Here is a 15,886-nt window from a genome sequence, read left to right as displayed (position 1 = left end):
AGATGCAAAACCACCACAAAAAGATGCAAAATGATTAAAAATAGATGCAAAACCAGCACAAAAAGATGCAAAATGACTAAAAATAGATGCAAAACCAGCACAAAAAGATGCAAAATGATTAAAAACAGATGCAAAACCAGCACAAAAAGATGCAAAATGACTAAAAATAGATGCAAAACCAGCACAAAAAGATGCAAAATTATTAAAAATAGATGCAAAACCACCATAAAAAGATGCAAAATGACTAAAAATAGATGCAAAACCACCACAAAAAGATGCAAAATGACTAAAAATAGATGCAAAACCACCGCAAAAAGATGCAAAATGATTAAAAATAGATGCAAAACCACCACAAAGAGATGCAAAATGACTAAAAATAGATGCAAAACAGCCACAAAAAGATGCAAAATGACTAAAAATAGATGCAAAACCACCACAAAAAGATGCAAAATGACTAAAAATAGATGCAAAACCACCACAAAAAGATGCAAAATGACTAAAAATAGATGCAAAACCACCACAAAAAGATGCAAAATGATTAAAAATAGATGCAAAAGCACCACAAAAAGATGCAAAATGACTAAAAATAGATGCAAAACCACCACAAAAAGATGCAAAATGACTAAAAATAGATGCAAAACAGCCACAAAGAGATGCAAAATGACTAAAAATAGATGCAAAACCACCACAAAAAGATGCAAAATGACTAAAAATAGATGCAAAACCACCACAAAAAGATGCAAAATGACTAAAAATAGATGCAAAACCACCACAAAAAGATGCAAAATGACTAAAAATAGATGCAAAACCACCACAAAAAGATGCAAAATGATTAAAAATAGATGCAAAACAGCACAAAAAGATGCAAAATGACTAAAAATAGATGCAAAACCAGCACAAAAAGATGCAAAATGACTAAAAACAGATGCAAAACCACCACAAAAGGATGCAAAATGATTAGAAATAGATGCAAAACCACGACAAAAAGATGCTAAATGGGGCTCGTACACGCCCATGCCCAGCGGCCCGTTCAGAATACGTTTGTGGGCTCAACATGTTTATTTTCATGCACATCAGAGTCACTTTTGTCCCGTCTCTTTCAAGCAGGGCCTCAAACAAACCTCCCTCTCCATCTTCCAACGCTCCAACCTCCGCCACCCCGTCCTCCTCCTCCTCCTCCTCCTCCTCCTCCTCCTCTCTGGACGTCGCTTCTCCGGCAGCTCTGGAGTCTGCAGAGTCTTCCAGGCCAGAGGTGGTGTTGCGGTGGCACTTCGGTCAGCTGGACGCGGACTCCAGCGGGGTGCTGAGCGAACGTGAAGCCCGGCCCCTTCGTCAGTTCCTGCGTCGGAGGCTGAAGCCACGACGCTGCGCCAAGAAGTTCGCTCAGTACTGCGACAGGGACGGAGATCGAGGGCTGACGCTGGAGGAGCTGAGGGTCTGCCTGGGCCTCTGAGGTGGGTCAGAGCCAGGAGTGTGTCCCACGGGACCGCGGTGTGATCCAAAGCATGATCTCATATCTGTCTTCAGAGCTTTTTACTTTTCGTCCAGCCTTTAAAACTCCCTCTGCACACTTTTCAAAAAACCTCTTTAGGAGCCGCCATTGCTGTTTTGAACGTGTGGTCGTCATCCTCGCTCCTCGCTTCCCCGTCAACTGCCAGTAGCTCCTCACAGCAAGCTGATTGGCCGGCTCACCTTCATTGGAAAACAAATGCATTGTGAGGGATTTCCGTATGACAAGTGAGCGTGATTCTCCCCTGATTGTTGCGTGATTCTCGTGTGATCCTCGCGTGATTCTTGCGTGATTCTCGCGTGATCCTCGCGTGGTTCTTGCGTGATCCTCGCGTGATTCTAGGTGATCCTCCCGTGATTATCGCCTGATCCTCGCGTGATTCTCACGTGATCCTCGCGTAGTTCTTGCGTGATCCTCGCGTGATCCTCGCGTGGTTCTTGCGTGATTCTCGCGTGGTTCTCGTGTGGTTCTCTCGTGATCCTCGCGTGATCCTCGCGTGATCCTCGCGTGATTCCTCGCGTGGTTCTTGCGTGATCCTTGCGTGATCCTTGCGTGATTCTCGCGTGGTTCTTGCGTGATTCTCGCGTGATTCTCGCGTGATTCTCGCGCGATCCTTGCGTGATTCTCGTGTGATCCTCCCGTGACTCTCGCGTGATCCTCGCGTGATCCTCGCGTGATTCTCGTGTGATCCTCGCGTGATCCTCGCGTGATTCTCGCGTGATCCTCGCGTGATCCTCGTGTGATTCTTTGAGGAAAGGGCTGACGGTGGCCGATTTACATTTCCCCAAACTCTAATATGCTCCTTGATTCAGAGTTAATTAGAATCTACTTCCATACAATAGCTCAGAGCATCCCTTATAGTCCTCACACACACACACACACACACACATGCACACACACACACACACACACACACACACACACAGCTACCGTGGCTCCCCATTGGTCCACTGGCTGAGATAAAAGCGTCTTTTTCCTCCTCTCCAGGTTGTTGATCCCAGGAGCGGGCGAGCGTTTCGGTGGCCGGCTGCCAGACAAATTACACCCTCCACTGTCTGGATGTTTGTGTACCTTTATGAAATCAAAACAAACGTGGGCAGCGGTTAAATAGCCCGCTTGTCAGCCAGACATCACTCACAGCTCGACCGTGACACCAGCTCACTAATCAGGCCGCCGCAGACGGCCGTGACAGCTAGACGTGTGTTTTGTGTGTGATTCTATGAGTTGCAGCAACAGGGGAAACAGTGTGTTACTGCTGTGTGTGTGTGCGCGTGTACGTGTGTGTGTGTGTGTGTGTGTGCGTGTGCGTATGTGTCACTAGCTCACTATTCAGCCTGCCTCGGACAAAGAGTCTACTTCTACATGAATATTTACGGTATTTCTGACATGTTCAAAACAAAAACACGTGGTTCAGACAGAGAACCTACAGTGCCTCACCGTACAGACATGTGCCACCGCTGAAAGTGAGGAATCTGCTGCCACAACGCCCGATTGTGTCCACTCAGGTGTCTGAAAGGACAACTGTAGACGTGTGAATGGTCGCTGCACAAAGGTTCAACTAGACTCAAAGACACAAAGATAAACAGTGAGTGAAGAAGAGATGAAACCAGCAGACAGGGGAGGAAGAAACGTGAGCTCAAGCGCCAGACTGTGTGCGGACGGTCTTAAGTCACTTTTCCGTCACTAGTACATCACTCTTACGTTACTTATACGGCAGTTTTACGTCACATTTACGTCACTTTTGCATCACTTTTGCATCACATTTGCATCACTTTTGCATCACTTTTGCATCAATCACGTTACTTTTCCGCCACTTTTATGTTATGTGTCACTTTTACGTGACTTTTACGTCACTCTTACGTCACTTTTACGTCACTTTTACGTCACCTTAACATACTTTTTCATCATTTACGTTACTTTTGCGGCACTTTTACGCCACTCTTTTGTCGCTTTTGCATCACTTTTACATTACTTTTATGTCACTTTAACATTACATTATGTCACTTTTACGTCGTATGTCACTTTAACGTCACTTTTACATACTTTTTCATCATTTACGTTACTTTTGCGGCACTTTTACGCCACTCTTTTGTCACTTTTACGTCATTTTTACATTACATTATGTCACTTTTATGTGATATGTCACTTTAACATCACTTTTGCGTTACTTTTACGCCACTTTCATGTCATATGTCACTTTAACGTCACTTTTACGTTACTTATACGCCAGTTTTACGTCACTTTTACATCACTTTTGCATCACTTTAACGTCACTTTTACCTCATTTTTACGTTACTTTAATGCTTCACTACCGTCCCAGTTTTGTGGATTCAAACAAAACAAAACGAGGTGGTTAAGTGCAGGAAAATCTTTGTAGTTGACGTACTCAACATAAATAACTATAATCAACAGATCAGTGAAGATAACTGCAGGGTACATATTATTTTCCATCATTTTTAAATCACATTCATCCAGTAAGATGAAGCTCAGCGGGTGCAGGCGAGCAGAGATGTGAGTGTGACGGATAGAAAAGGTAAAAAGAGACAAGAGGGGCGAGGAGGAGGAGGAGCAGCGGATGATTCAAAGATTACAGGAAAGGAGAAGCAGAGGACGAGGGGGAGCTTTAAACCAACACGGGTCGGGCAGAGATAGCTGTGACCTCCGGAGCAGGAGCTGCAGGAGTGACTGTAGTTTGGATTTATTGTCCGTTTTTTAATATATTTGTTTTCTGTCTGTCTCTTCCTTCACCACAGGGAGCAACAGGAAGCATCTGATGCCAAAGGACAACTGGTTTCCTGTCCTACCTGCTTCACGGTCGCCTTTCAAGGTTCTTTACAACAGAAAACACAACAGCAACATGTTGACGTGAACACAGCCTCCTCTGGCACCATAAGTGTCAACATACTGTTTTTTTAAAGTGTTTTGGGATCGACTGAACATATTCATGGTTCTTAGATCCGCCCTTTTTTATTGTTTCCACACCACAAGAACCAGAGGAGCTGTGAGTTGGTGCACGGGGATTAGTGGAACATGAGCGAATGCAGAACCGGCAAACGCCATTTCAGATAGAATCTTCCAGCCATTTAAAAAACGGGCGACCACGACGGCGTAATAGGGCCAAGTGTGCTGTGTTTCAAAGTTTAGAAAGAACAAGGGACGCTACAAGGTCCAATCTGCGACTTTTTCCTTGTAGATTTGCTACTTTTAATCTCATAAATCTGCAACTTTTACTTGATAAATAACCCCTCTCCCCTGGGTCCATCATTTTATTTTCATACTTGGCCCCAATACGTCATCTTGGCGACACAAAACAAAGAGCTCGAAACATAATTAAATAAAAACATGTACAAATAGAGCAAGAGTGAAGCATTTGTTTTTTGAGAAATACTATTTTTTGACTCCTCAAATCGCTGATCTCAAGTGTTCCTTTGTGGTTTAGCCTAAAAACACCTTATGATGTAACCCTTATTATGGTCACTCCAGGTCAACCGTCCTTTTGTCTTTGTGACTATAAACTATACAAATCTGTTTTGTTTTACTGACGCTTGTTTTTTAACCACTAATGCTGCTGAAAATAACAGCAAACCTCTGCAGCAGCATGAGAAGAGTCCCTACACACACAACAAAGCACCAATGGGCTCCTTCCTTTGGGATTGACTTTGGTAATCCACTTGAATGGACTTTACTATGAGAGGAGCTGGTACAGGGGCCAGTAGGTAGGTCTTTAAAACACTCTTTTAATAAACTCTGGCTTCACTAACTACGCTGTTGGTGCTTTGTTGTGTGTGTAGGGACTCTTCTCATGCTGCTGCAGAGGTTTGCTGTTATTTTCAGCAGCATTAGTGGTTAAAAAAGACCTTTGAATGCCTTCACCGTACTGCCTCGAGCTAATCACTGTTAGCCACGTCCGGGTGTTAGCGACTCTCCGTTCTTATTTGCAGAAAAAGACCCTGGGATGATTTTTTACGCTGGAATTAAACTTTAAATCTTTCTTCTTTCCGTCTCTGCTTTGTACAAACTTTGCTTCCCTGTGTTTTTTCACACTTATTGCGATGTAACATACTTCGATGCACATTTAACTCATCATTTTTATATATGTAGACAAAACATCAGCACTTTCTAAAACGCCGTTTGCTGATTCGTTCATTTCAACCTTTTCTTTTTATTCCCTCATGTTTGTAAATGTGATTTTCAATAAAACGATGCCGTCATCTCTTTTTTTTCATTACTGTGAACGTTGTTTTCTGATCATCGTCATCAGCGTGTTGTTGTTGTTGTCGCCGTTGTTGTTGTTGTTGTTGTTGTTGTTGTTTGGTCTCTCGAGAAGGGACCCCTGAAGATAAATGCAGAAAATCTCTTCACTGTCATTGTGCAACTTCCACATCGATTTGATAATAACAAATAAGATACAAATGAGTAGAAACAACATTATACACAGTAACCTGCTGTATTAACCATGTAAACACACAGTGTGTGGGTGTAATGCACCATGTCGACCCACTCAAGTGTATTTTATTTTACTGTTTTCCTTTATTTCAGATTAAGAACAATCGACAAATAGTAGACACTCACACAAATAAGACCACAGTGTGCAAATAATACAAATATGATTGAGCTAAATGACATGATTCATTCATCTTCAGCCTCTTGTCCCTGTCGGGGTCGCGGGGGGCTGGAGCCGATCCCAGCTGACATCGGGCGTGAGGCGGGGTCCACCCTGGACAGGACGCCAGTCTATCACAGGACACATAGAGACGAACAGAGACAGACAACCATTCACACCTACGGGTGATTTAGAGTCATCAATGAACCGAACACCTGCACGTCTTTGGACTGTGGGAGGAAACCGGAGACCCCGGAGAAAACCCACGCAGACACGGGGAGAACATGCAAACTCCACACAGAAGGGCCCCAGCCGGGATTCAAACCTGGAACCTTCTCGCTGTGAGGCGACAGTGCTGACCACTACAATATATAAAAAGTAAAATATTAAATACAACCATAAAACAAATCAATTTAAAAATAAACAATGACAAGAATAGTGACAATAAAGGTCAAACGAAACGGCACAAATTGGTGCATGAACATTCCCCAGGGACAATTAAGTGTGTGACGCTCAGAGTGTCATCTTGATGGACCGTTTAATGTGCCTTAAATCTGTCTTTGTGTAATATAACACGGGCTCTGTGTGACCTACATTTATCACTTGTGGCGGTCCGGTCTGAGCCAAGATAGCAGGGAGGATTCATCGTCCCAGTCCAGCCCTGATGATGGGGGACGCTTATTCAGAGCAGTTACAGCCCGAGGGGGGAAAGTTATTTCTCAGTCTGGATGTGCGGGTGTAGAAGGCCTGATAATGTCTACGTGATGGAGGGTGTGTGTGTGGGGTCTTTATGGATGCTGGTGGCTTTTCTTAGGCACCGTGTGTGTGTGTGTGTGAGAGAGAGAGAGAGAGCGAGAGAGAGAGCTGTAATCATGACCTTCTGCTGTTCTCTTAATTTCCATCCACCATCAGCTGAACACACCCCCGACCTCTGCACTGTTCTCCGCTCCAACACTGTGGGTCATTACTCTGCAGACCAACCAGCAGATGGCGCTCTGGCTCTAAGGCAGCAGGTGAGGGAACCTCTTACACACACACACACACACACACACACACACACACACACACAGTACTCATGAGATGGAGCTGAGCAGAGTTACAGCAGAGCTCCAGAATAAGAGGCAGGGGGTTTGATATGGATCGTGTAAATGATATGATATTGATATGAATTAAAGATGAGCTGCAGCATTTAAATGTATAGGTCTGTAATGGTAAGTGTGTGTGTGTGTGTGTGTGTGCGTGTGTGTGTGTGTGTGTGTGTGTGTGTCCCACGGTGACAGACTGAGAGTGAAGCCTCCACTGAGAGCCCTCGACTAACAACAAAGAAATTGCCTGCAGGTCACACACAGACATCAATCTGCCAAGGGTTTCAGAACACACACACACACACACACACACACACACACACACACACACACACACACACACACACACACACACACACACACACACACACACACACACACACACACACACACACACACACACACAGCAGTTCCACGGGACATTTGCATGCTGGGATTAATCTATAATTCATCCAGAATAAGAAAAAAAAATCCATAACTGCCATCTTCCTCTTGCTGTATCTTTTGTTCATAAGGTCAAGACAGAAGCACTTTAATGTTCATCATAAAGAACCTGCTGACACAGGCGGCTCAGGCTGTTGCTCTGTGGTGAGAGGGAGAAACAAAAGCATATATATCGACTGTATATGTTTTTTTTGGTCATTGTGACTTCTGCATCTCACGAATCCACACATAAAAGCACATCTGTGTTCAGGATGCACTCTACAATCTGGTTGTTAAGTCACAACGAAAGACGATTTCCTAGTCCAGGCCTTGTATTTCTATAACGCCCCGTTAGTTTGAACACATCTGAGCATTTTACCTTCTTCCCTATCTGATGAAAAGGCGTCTCACTGAAGAAAGAAGTGATTGTAGGTGGTCACAGGTTCGACCCAGCGTTTGCACCTGAACTTATGTGAGACACTATCCCGAGGAGCTGTATGTGAGAACGCAAATGTCAGAATCAGACGGATTATTATTATTTATATTCTCTGCCAAAGTCTGTGTGATGTCCAGTTATTGTAATAATAATAATATTTGTATAGCACCTTTAAAAACAGCCGTTTACAAAGTGCTTTGACGTATACAAAATCAAACTACACACACACACACATACAGTGAAAAAGGAAAATATGTTATAATAGTAAGTTCCATATTTAGTTATGAGTTATGTCGTTTAAGGTGCTTGCAAAGAAAGAAACGCCGCGAGAAAGAGATAAAAGCATAAAGAGACGACATCACGTTTGTACTGATGTGTGAACAGAGCAGCTCAGTGTGCAGAGAGTTCACAGCGAGCGAGTGGACGAGCGGGTGGGTAGGTAGGCGCGTGGATGGCGTTTTTTTTACTTATGCAGCACACGTGTAAACAGGAGAGTCATTTACACGAAGACGGCATCGGAAACATCTACCTGGAGAGACGACAGGACTCAGGAACATCGGTCTGTAAGGATGCCGAAGAAGAGACTTGGTTGTTTATGCTCAAATAACCAACTGGCTACGTGACCTGCGTGCTCCTCCCCTCGTCCAAACCAAACAGAGTCTTACCAGGAAGTGAGAACGCGCCTGACAAACTCACAAGAAGCCGCAAAGGTTGTGAAAGCGAGACAACGTAACACGTTTACTGACGTCTACGTAAATATTTTTCATGTTCATTACCCTTTATTTAACCAGGAATAATCTCTTTTCCAACGGAGTCCTGGTCAAGGCAGCAGCATAAACACACAAGTTTCACGTTTAAAACCAAAACAACACACAACTAAAACATGACACACAACTGAAACATGATAAATCAACAAAATAAAGAGGAGATCAGTGCTCAGAGGCGGTACATGTGCAAATTGTATTTAAAAAGTCCGTAATCCTGCTTTTGAAAGGCTCCATACTGACAAGGGATTCCAGTTTGAAATGATCCTTGTCCCTGTCGGGGTCACAGGGGGGGTGGAGCCGATCCAAGCGGGTGTGAGGCGGGGTCCACCCTGGACAGGACGCCAGTCTATCACAGGACACATAGAGACGAACAGAGACAGACAACCATTCACACCTACGGGTGATTTAGAGTCATCAATGAACCGAACACCTGCACGTCTTTGGACTGTGGGAGGAAACCGGAGAACCCGGAGAAAACCCACGCAGACACGGGGAGAACATGCAAACTCCACACAGAAGGGCCCCAGCCGGGATTCGAACTAGGAGCCCTCTGGTTGTGAGGCGACATGGCTAACCACCACATCACAGTGTCGCCCTTTATTCCAAGATAAAGGTGCTGAATATTTAAAAAATACAACTGTAATCACTCAACGTCAGCTCCCCTGCAGTCTGCTGTCCTGCATCCCTGCTGCAAACAGGAGTGAGTCTGGCTCAGTAAGCAGCTGCGGTGATATATGGACCACCTCTCACTGCTGAATGAGAGAACTGCAGCGGTGCAATCACCATCTGCAGGAGGAACCGTGCGCGTGAACACTTTAATGTGAAGAAAATCAATGTGAAGAAAGAGTCTGGGAGGCCGTGAAGTGAGAGGAATCCATCCTGAGAAAATACGGCGGTCACATTGTGTGGGAATAATTGACTCGCTCTATTACTTTTAACATACCGCCGCGTGCTGTGACCTTGGGAAAGGTCCCCTCGGGAGGCATCACGGCGCTGATGTGCCGTGGAGTACCGCTATAAGTCGACAGAGTTATGTTGAAACACACATCAGTGACTGGTGAACGATGTGTTGCATTAGAGCAGGGGGGTCAAAATCAAGCCTGTGGGCAAAATCGCAATATTTAAAAAACAAAGTGGGAAGATTGTGACCAAAGCAGTTCAAACTGGGCTGGAGGAGTTCACCGCGTCTTCCTGTTTACGTCTACATCTGCTGGAGACATGGAGCAGTTACTGGATGTGACCCCAGTTCTACAAGGACGTGCTCAACCTGAATATTTTACATCGAACGTCGGCGGACATGTTTGATTTCCCTTCCCTGGTGTCCATTAAGAAACTCCCCTGGTTAATAATCGTGGAATCCTGAACCCCACATCTAAAATATCATCTCATCTCATCTTCAGCCTCTTATCCGGGGTCGGGTCTCGGGGGCAGCAGCTTTAGCAGGGGACCCCAAACTTCCCTTTCCCGGGCCACATTAACCAGCTCTAACTGGGGGATCCTGAGGCGTTCCCAGGCCAGTGTGGAGATCTAATCTCTCCACCTGGTCCTGGGTCTTCCCCGAGGCCTCCTCCCAGCTGGACGTGCCTGGAACACCTCCCTAGGGAGGCGCCCAGGGTTCATCCTTACTAGATGATCCTGAACCACCTCAACTGGCTCCTTTCAACGCAAAGGAGCAGCGGCTCTACTCCGAGTTCCTCACGGATGCTGAACTTCTCCCCCTCTCTCTAAGGGAGACTCCAGCCCCCCTCCTGAGGAAACACATTTCAGACGCTTGTACCCGCGACCTCTAAAGTTAATGTTGCTGCAGCTCTTGACTCTGGTGTTCTTTCTCTTATTTTTCTCCAGGAAACAGCAGAAAAACCTCATTAAAGACCCTTTAAAGAGCATTTGTTCTCACCCCGACCATCATCTGTTCGACCTCCTGCCCTCAGGGAGACGCTAAAGGTCAGTGTCTCTCCTAAGGTCATCCTCACTCTACATCTACACTCATAATGACTCTGCACCCCATATTTCACAGTCTACTACTTATTTATTATTTTTAACATTCATGTCATGGCTTTGTGCAATGTATTTACAATACGAACTAACCTACGAGTAGGGCTACAAGGTGGTGTGGAGTTAGCATGTTCTCCCCGTGTCTGCGTGGGTTTTCTCCGGGTTCTCCGGTTTCCTCCCACAGTCCAAAGACGTGCAGGTGTTGGGTTCATTGATGACTCTAAATCACCCGTAGGTGTGAATGGTTGTCTGTCTCTGTTCGTCTCTATGTGTCCTGTGATAGACTGGCGTCCTGTCCAGGGTGGACCCCGCCTCACGCCCGATGTCAGCTGGGATTGGCTCCAGCCCCCCACGACCCCGACAGGGACAAGCGGTTGAAGATGAATGAATGGATGAACTAACCTACGAGTGACGCTTCTGTTGGATGGTCCTAAAACTTTCCATACCTTTAACTCACCACAGAATCAAGACCAACGCGTATGCTAACGCAGCCGTTTCATCTCCCTTTCTTAATTGTATTTCTCGGTTCACTAATTTAATTCAGCCTCTCCGCAGATTCAGCAGCTCAGGCAAAGTCTGAGAACATAACTTTGCGTATCGGGTAACTGTGAAATGAAACGTGTTTGAATGTAGCTGCTGAACTCACTGGAGCACGCTGAGGTGGCTGACTTACACGATGGGAATGTGTTATCCTGCACAAACAACGCACTCATCAGCTCTTCAGCTTTAAGAGGATTAATGATTGTGTGTGTGTGTGTGTGTGTGTGTAATTAATTTCGCTGATTCGTGGATAATGACATGCTAATTGGCAGCGGAGAGCTCAGTCGCACCGACGGAGGTGGAGAACTCCTTTTCTCGTCAGTGTCGTCAAAGACCAGCGGCTCTTTGTGAAGCTGGAGCTCCTCATCGTCAAGTAACCCGTGTGTCCTCACGACTGGAGCTCAACGCAGCCGCCGCTACAGAGTCATTCTCTCAGGACCGCTGCCCTGACAACACACGCCGTCACTCGAAACTGTTTGGGAGAGGGCAGGTGCCGTTGAAACAGCAGGTGATTGGATGAACCATGGGTCTTTTAGACTCTTTTAGACTCTTTTACATCGATAAAAGCCTTCAGGACCGTTTATTGCTCGTCTCCCAATGAAGGAACGCTCCAGTTCTGATAAACTGATGCAGCTTGTCAGTACCCAGCAACTTTTTTGATATTCAGTCATCTTCCACCGCTTGTCCCTGTCAGGGTAATAAATGTGTGTTTGTTTTACAGTAGTATTGTATCGAAGTTTAGTCTTCTGGTATCATGACGACCTTAGTGAGGAGACAAAAGAACGGAGACGAATCCTGTTGACCAGCTGCAAGTGGCGCAGAAAAAATATCTGGTACATTGTTAAGTTCTGTAACTGCTGTGTCACTATGACATTCATTAATTCCTCTTCAACCGCTTATCCCGGGGTTGCGTCGCGGGGTGCTGACATCGGGCGTGAGGCGGGGTCCACCCTGGACAGGACGCCAGTCTATCACAGGACACATAGAGACGAACAGAGACAGACAACCATTCACACCTACGGGTGATTTAGAGTCATCAATGAACCGAACACCTGCACGTCTTTGGACTGTGGGAGGAAACCGGAGAACCCGGAGAAAACCCACGCAGACACGGGGAGAACATGCAAACGCCACACAGAAGGGCCCCAGCCGGGATGCGAACCTGGAAGCTTCTCGCTGTGAGGTGACAGTGCTAACCACTACACCACCGTGTAGCCCCAATTTTTTGATATGAAGAAGCAAATTTAAATTGCATATGAACATTAAGCCTGCCGTCGTAAATCAGAGGAAGAGCAGGGCAAGTATTAATACAGCTGAGGAACAAGTGAATCCAACTACTGGGCGTAAACATGGACAGATGACTGAACAACACACAAGTGTTACTTAAAAAACCCACAAAAACGACCACAAAGAGATGGAAAATTACCACAATCGACAAACAACTACTAAATAAGTGCAAAGTGACCGCAAAGAGACACTGAATGATGGGAAATAGACGCAGAACGACCACAAATATACACAAAATGACCACAACAGACCCAAAATAATGACACAGACGCACAAAACGACGACAGGAGCCACAAAAAGATGCACAACAATTGAACACCAGATGCAGGGTCCTTGTCCCCCCCTCCAGGCCCGTTTGTACTCACACTACCTGGGCCTCGGAGAATGCTTCTTGCTGCCTATACGTCATCACGCCGTAACACGCCACACGCATTGATGACGTCATGGCGATGCGTGGCTTTGTTTCCAGATCTTTCCGTAGACCTCAGAGTTTTTGTGCGTCTTGTCGACTGTTTTTGAATCTTTTCATCGACCAAATCTGCAGTAAACACTCCACCTCCGCATCACACCAACGTGAACCTTTCGCCGCCATTGTTTGAAATGTCCGCGCATGGTCCCTCCTTCTTTTTTCTATGTCCCAACAGGCGCACAGGAAATGACCTCAGAACCGCCGTAGGCCTCGTGCTCGTACACGTGTGCGCACGCTCGTGCTCGTACATGTGCAAACGTGCTTTACTAAAGCCCACCTCTCCCAAACGGGCCGTGGACGGCAAGCGTGCTGCAGCTAGACGCGGTACGGTTGCACTCACACTGGTCAAACGAACTAGACTTTACCCGTAGAACCTGTTTGGGCACGGTACAGATGGACAGTGTGAGTGCGCCCTAAAGACCCGTGATTCTCAGGTTATTTTAGGGGGAACCGATCCTTTCTAGCTGTTGTCACTTCTGCGTCAGCTTCCTGTAGCTGCTGCCTGCTCATAACTCGTACAGTTAGAAGTCCATAGCTCGTGTGCAGCGCTGTTTGGAGACTGCTTGTGTGTTTTCTTTGGCTGCATTTATTTTGACTGATCTTTGCACCCGTCCCCTTCATCACTGTGTTAAATCTTTCCTGTGGGCGCCGGAGCCAGGGCTGCGGTATGACTTATGCTGCCGTTTGTTTGCTGACGGCATCCTCTTTTCTTCTTCACACCCTTCATGTTGGTTTGCCCCTGGGCCTGGCGTCCGGAGCTGACGGCGACGCGTCTGAACGGCCTTGTTATATAAAGAGTCCTGAAGTTTGATTCAGTCGGCCGCCCCTTTTGCATCGCCGTGCTCATTATTCTATTTTTTTTTTTGTTTGTTGTTGCCAATTTCCATTTTTAGCCAGCTGTTACGCAGCAGAGGCAGAGTTTACTAATTCAAACACACACACACACACACACCCACAAACACACACACACACACACGCACGCACGCACACATACACGCACACACACACACACACAATCACACGCACACGCACACACACACACACACACGCACGCACACACACACGCACACACACACACACAATCACACGCACACGCACACACAAACGCACACGCACACGCACACGCACACACACACACACACACACTCTTTCTCTCTCATTACTCTTGTTCATGATGCCTGTGCCGCCCCTCCCTCTTTCTCTCTCTTTCTCTCTCTTTCTCTCTCTCTGTCTGTCCCTCCCTCTCTCTCTCCCTCTCTCTCCCTCTCTCTCTCTCTCTCTCTCTCTCTCTCTCTTTCTCTCTCTCTCCCTCCTTCTCTCTCAGTGTTAACGGTGATGAAGGGGAGGTGCCGATACAGGTTTAGAGATTGATTGATGTTTCCCATTTGACACTAATACACACACATGAACACACACACACACACACACTCTCTCTCTCTCTCTCTCTCTCATTACTGTTGTTGAACACACAATCCTGCTCTCCTCCTCTCCTTGCCGTCTCTTCTCTCCACACACTCGCTCCTCCATTCACCGCACACTTCCTCCTCCCTAAACCTCCGCTGTTATCATTTTCTCATCCCGCAGATTCTCAAAATTCATTTCTAAATTCCTCCTCTCTCTTATCTTACCTTCCCTCTTCCTCATCATCATCATCATCATCATCTCGAACCCTCCTCGTCAGTTTCCTCGTCCTCTTACCTCAGTTGGCTTCTCACCGCCCTTCTCCTTCCCTCCTCTCTCGTGTGTCTCCTCCTTAGATCCCAATATAACGTCTAATGTCTCTGTACCTGAACTGAGCCCAGTCATAGAGAAACCCAAACACGGCTAAGGCTCCGAATCGATACACCATTATCTGTGACAGATTGCCAGTAAACTAACATTATTTCACAGGTATTTTCACACTCCTGCCTGTGCTGAAGTAGAGCAATTTGATGGAAAATGTGTCAGATTTGAACAGAGTAAAAGCGAGAGACCATGCAGATGTTGTGCGTACCGTAGAGCGCAGAAGTTCGTATGTAAATATACCATTGTCGAGTATTGTGGTTATATGTCGTCTTCATCAGTTGCGTTGAGATTCAACGTATTTGCGGTTTACAGAAACGCTCAATGCCAACTTTTTTATGTTTTGACTGGGTTGTTGTGCCGTAAAGCCGTAAAACCTGCTGGTATGCAAAGGAAAGTACCTTTATAGCCCCTTGTTTACACAACAACAACATTCATTCATCTTCAACTGCTTGTCCCGGGGTCGGGGTCGCGGGGGGCTGGAGCCGATCCCAGCTGACATCGGGCGTGAGGCGGGGTCCACCCTGGACAGGACGCCAGTCTATCACAGGACACATAGAGACGAACAGAGACAGACAACCATTCACACCTACGGGTGATTTAGAGTCATCAATGAACCGAACACCTGCACGTCTTTGGACTGTGGGAGGAAACCGGAGAACCTGGAGAAAACCCACGCAGACACGGGGACAACATGCAAACTCCACACAGAAGGGCCCCAAACCTGGAACCTTCTCGTTGTGAGGCGACAGTGCTAACCACTACACCGTTGTGTTTCCGTCTAAATCAGGGATGGGTAGTTCTGGTCCTGGAGGGCCACTGTCCTGCATGTTTTGGGTTTCTCTCTGCTCTAACACACCTGAGTCTAATGATTTGCTCGTTATCAAGCAGCTGATGCTCGTCACAGTTTGATTATTGTTAGACTCAGGTGTGTGAGGGTAGGGAGAAACCTAAAACATGCAGGACAGTGGCTCTCCACGACCGGAATT

At 46.2% G+C, this 15,886-nt stretch overlaps 1 protein-coding gene across 1 annotated transcript in view; it reads left to right on the top strand.

Moving 5' to 3' along the window:
* LOC310947364 (SPARC-related modular calcium-binding protein 1-like) overlaps positions 1-1,453 on the top strand; it is a gene marked incomplete at both ends in the record, with an annotated part of 15,411 nt that extends 13,958 nt beyond the window's left edge. Inside the window, one exon of the mRNA XM_083914154.1 lies at positions 1,108-1,453. Coding sequence (XP_083770280.1) covers positions 1,108-1,453 — 346 coding nt within the window. The remainder of the gene's footprint in view (positions 1-1,107) is intronic.
* Between the last annotated feature and the right edge of the window lie 14,433 nt (positions 1,454-15,886).

Source organism: Echiichthys vipera (genome assembly GCF_963691815.1).
Source record: "Echiichthys vipera genome assembly, chromosome: 5".
In the NCBI taxonomy this organism is placed as follows: domain Eukaryota; kingdom Metazoa; phylum Chordata; class Actinopteri; order Perciformes; family Trachinidae; genus Echiichthys; species Echiichthys vipera.
The sequence above is the reverse complement of the archived record's forward strand: the minus strand, read 5'-3'. Positions and strand labels throughout refer to the sequence as shown.